The sequence below is a fragment of the Rattus norvegicus genome, chromosome 1, assembly GCF_036323735.1.
Source record: "Rattus norvegicus strain BN/NHsdMcwi chromosome 1, GRCr8, whole genome shotgun sequence".
Classification (NCBI taxonomy): Eukaryota; Metazoa; Chordata; class Mammalia; order Rodentia; family Muridae; genus Rattus; species Rattus norvegicus.
This window is the reverse complement of record NC_086019.1, coordinates 2,351,195-2,355,807: the sequence shown is the minus strand read 5'-3', so window position 1 is coordinate 2,355,807 and position 4,613 is coordinate 2,351,195. Positions and strand designations below refer to the sequence as shown.

General features: G+C 39.5%; 1 protein-coding gene across 1 annotated transcript; it reads right to left on the bottom strand.

Annotated features, from left to right (window-relative positions):
* Window positions 1–330: 330 nt before the first annotated feature.
* On the bottom strand, window positions 331–2,461 carry LOC134484932 (RNA-binding protein FXR1). The gene has a single exon (XM_063280786.1). The coding sequence runs from the start codon at window positions 2,453–2,455 to the stop codon at window positions 590–592; it is 1,866 nt and encodes a 621-aa protein (XP_063136856.1). The 5' UTR covers window positions 2,456–2,461; the 3' UTR covers window positions 331–589.
* Between the last annotated feature and the right edge of the window lie 2,152 nt (window positions 2,462–4,613).

Genomic DNA, 4,613 nt, shown 5'->3' with positions numbered 1-4,613 from the left:
AGCCTCAATGTAGAACAGTCACTGCCAATATCACCCAGTATCCCTGCAGATGAGTTAACATGTATTTCCAGTGGTCTGCAGAATTGCCTCTACAAACAGCATTTAAAAAACACATTAAACAGACCAGTTTCCAGACTAAACTAATGAAATTACAATTCAGTGCAAAATATTTTAGACTGCTTCATTCTAGTTTTCCTCAGGTGAAGAAGTGGTTGCATATTATTAAAAATGTAACAAAAGCAGCTAATGCTTTCATAAAGAATATTACGTTAGGGACCCCACCCCACCCACCTCCCCCCATCTCTGCCATATTTTGAAAACAAAATAACATTTCCTATAGCCAGCAACTTTTTTTTAATGTTACATATACTATTCTCAAGGCACATCTGATGATATATTTTTAACACAGTAGGTGTCAAAGTATGTTTAACATATGATTTCGTCAGGATCCCTCCCCTTTCTGAATTCCAAATGGAGGAACTGAAAGTGCGATGTAAGACTGGCGATCCGTATTCTATCTTTGGCAAGCTTGTACAAGCACTATTGTAACTGTAATGTAAAAGAACTGTAAACTAGGAACTTCCTTCAGTTATGAAACACCATTCAGGACTGCTGCTTCTTGAGTGCTCTCTTCTTTTAAGGTTTTAGTCTTTTCTTCTCCTGGAGTACGCGGTAGCTTAGGAATTTCATCGCCAGAAGCGCTAGTTGGACCATTTATTGCCTTTTCTGATGGACCATGCTCTTCAATCACATCTTTTGCCATTTCTTTCTTGTTTTTAGCCAAAGTTTCCCTTGGGAGGTTTCTTTGTCTGCTCTGAGACTCAGCTCTAGAAATATAATCTGCAACTGTGACTAGCCCATTCTCATTAACTGAGGCTGTATCAGATTCAGTCATTCCATCCATCAGAACAGCATCTTCATCAGTCCTTCGTCTACGAGACCGCCTACGACGGTTAGTACTGTGGTGAGATTCGCTGGCGTCAGTGTCTGCAGTCTGATCTGATTCTGTATTATCAAGTAAGCTGTATGGATTGCTGTCTGGATCTTTGAGCACAGAACTGATGGAGGATTTGCCACCACGTGGTCCACCACGACCTCGTCCCCCAGAAACACTTCTGCCTCTTCCTCCTGGGCGTCTCCTGCTGTCTCGCTGATGTCGAGTCTCTCGATCATCTTCTCCTGCCAATGACCAATCACTCAGCTCATCTTTACGCTCAGATTCTGTTTCGGAGGGGTTAGACAGCTCAGAATTTGTACCATAACCGGTGGTGTAATTAGGGCCCCGACGACCTCTGCCTCTTCCACTATAAGACCTAGAACCAATCTGTCGCAGCTGTTCATCGATCTGCAGGCGTTCCATTCTTAGTTGTTCCACTTCCTTTAAGTAAGCAATGTGATACTCTAGAAGAACTTGCACATTTCCAATACTTTCTTTAGTGCCAACAAATACAAATGGAACCATTCCATCTTCTCTAGGTAGTTTATTTTCATTGTCTCCTTCAATTCTTACTCGAACCACACCAGATTTATCCACTATTTCTTGAATAACTTTGCCATTTTTTCCAATAACTTTTCCAACAAGATTCCTGGGAACTTGAATAAAATCTTCCACAAATTCCAAGAAACCTCTTGCTTTCTTTACAGCCTCAGCACTCTCTCCGTAGATTCTAAACGTTCCAGTATCTTCATCTAACTCAATGGCAGTAACTCCAGGGACCTTCCTAGCTTGCTGTATGTTACTACCATGCGTTCCTATTGCCAGGCCCATTAGATCTTCTCTCACAACAAATTCTTCATGAAAAGCTGCTGCAAGCTGTTTTGTGCATTCTAAATGCTTAGTGGCCTCTTCATTTCTGGACATAAGCATCAACTTCGTCCGAATACTTCGCAAATGCATATCACTTAAGATATTTACTCTCTTCACAGTTGCTTCACTGGCCGACAGTATCATTAGCTGGGTAGTTTCAGGATGATAGAAAATTCTGCACGCTCCTACTGCTTTCTTGAAATCTTTATGGGCATTTTCATTAGCACACGCTTCTCTCAAATCCTCAGGAACATCCACTGTGCACTTAAAGAAGGTATTTTTTTTGACAGTTTTATTTTGATTGACAGGCCGAAGTCGTTCAAATGTGACTATTTCATTGTAAGTGGCATCACAAGCAGCATATTCAATGACATAAAACTCGCCTTTCATCATCCGAACTTTAGCCAGCCACCATCCACATGGTTCTTGGTCATTTGCTCTTGAATATACCTCTACTTCATCTCCTTCACTAATTTCTTTCTTTATATCAGGTGGTGGTGGTAATCGAACTTCATTAAACGGAACCTGGCGTTCTGGTTGCCAATTATTTTCAAAAACAACTGTGAGGGAGTCTTCGTGGACATCTTTGATAAATCCCTTGTAGAGAGCCCCGTTGGAGCCGCGAACCTCCACCGTCAGCTCCGCCATGTTGGAACCGCCGCTATCTTTTTTCCATTGAATGGTTTTGGCTCCTTTGTCAAAAATCAGGTGCCCATCGGTGTGTGAATTCATTACTGGGTCTTCGATTCTGTTCCATTCGTCTATCTGTCTGTCTCTGTACCAATAACATGCAGTTTTTATCACTATTGCTCTGTAATATTGCTTGAGTTCAGCGATAGTGATTCCCCCTGAAGTCCTTTTATTGTTGAGAATAGTTTTAGCTATCCTGGTTTTTTTGTTATTCCAGATGAATTTGCAAATTGTTCTGTCTAACTCTTTGAAGAATTGGATTGGTATTTTGATGTGGATTGCCTTGAATCTGTATATCGCTTTTGGTAAAATGGCCATATTTACTATATTAATCCTGCCAATCCATGAGCATGGGAGATCTTTCCATCTTCTGAGGTCTTCTTCAGTTTCTTTCTTCAGAGTCTTGAAGTTCTTATTGTAGAGATCTTTTACTTGCTTGGTTAAAGTCACACCGAGGTACTTTATATTGTTTTTGTGTATTATTAAGGGTGTCGTTTCCCTAATTTCTTTCTCGGCTTGTTTCTCTTTTGTGTAGAGGAAGGCTACTGATTTATTTGAGTTAATTTTATACTCAGCCAGTTTGCTGAAGTTGTTTATCAGCTTTAGTAGTTCTCTGGTGGAACTTTTGGAATCACTTAAATATACTATCATATCATCTGCAAATAGTGATATTTTGACTTCTTCTTTACCAATCTGTATCCCCTTGATTTACTTTTGTTGTCTGATTGCTCTGGCTAGAACTTCAAGAACTATATAGAATAAGTAGGGAGAGAGTGGGCAGCCTTGTTTAGTCCCTGATTTTAGTGGGATTGCTTCAAGTTTCTCTCCATTTAGTTTAATGTTACCAACTGGTTCACTGTATATGGCTTTTACTATGTTTAGGTATGGGCCTTGAATTCCTATTCTTTCCAGGATTTTTATCATGAAGGGGTGTTGAATTTTGTCAAATGCTTTCTCAGCATCAAATGAAATGATCATGTGGTTTTGTTCTTTCAGTTGGTGTATATAATGGATCACGTTGATGGTTTTCCGTATATTAAACCATCCCTGCATGCCTGGGATGAAGCCTACTTCATCACGGTGGATGATTGTTTTGATGTGCTCTTTGATTTGGTATGCGAGAATTTTATTAATTATTTTCCATGAATACTCATAAGGGAAATTGTTCTGAAGTTCTCTTTCTTTGTTGGGTCTTTGTGTGGTTTAGGTATAAGAGTAATTGTGGCTTCATAGAAGGAGTTCGGTAGTGCTCCATCTGTTTCAATTTTGTGGAATAGTTTGGATGGTATTGTTATGAGGTCTTCTATGAAGGTCTGATAGAATTCTGCACTAAACCCATCTGGACCTGGGCTCTTTTTGGTTGGGAGAACTTTAATGACTTCTTCTATTTCCTTAGGAGTTATGGGGTTGTGTAATTGGTTTATCTGTTCCTGATTTAACTTCAGTACCTGGTATCTGTCTAGGAAATTGTCCATTTCCTGCAGATTTTCAAGTTTTGTTGAATATAGGCTTTTGTAGTAAGATCTGATGATTTTTTGAATTTCCTCTGATTCTGTAGTTATGTCTCCCTTTTCATTTCTGATTTTGTTAATTTGGACACACTCTCTGTGTCCTCTCGTTAGTCTGGCTAAGGGTTTATCTATCTTGTTGATTTTCTTAAAGAACCAACTTTTGGTTCTGTTGATTCATTCTATGGTCCCTTTTTGTTTCTACCTGGCTGATTTCAGCTCTGAGTTTGATTATTTCCTGCATTCTACTCCTCCTGGGTGTATTTGCTTCTTTTTGTTCTAGAGCTTTTAGGTGTGCTGTCAAGCTGCTGACATATGCTCTCTCCTGTTTCTTTCTGCAGGCACTCAGCGCTATGAGTTTTTCTCTTAGCACAGCTTTCATTGTGTCCCATAACTTTGGGCATGTTGTACCTTCATTTTCATTAAATTCTAAGAAGTCTTTAATTTCTTTCTTTATTTCTTCCTTGACCAGGTTATCATTGAGTAGAGCATTATTCAACTTCCACGTATATGTGGGCTTTCTTCCCTTATTGTTATTGAAGACCAGCTTTAGGCCGTGGTGGTCTGATATCACGCATGGGATTATTTCTATCTTTCTGTACCTGTTG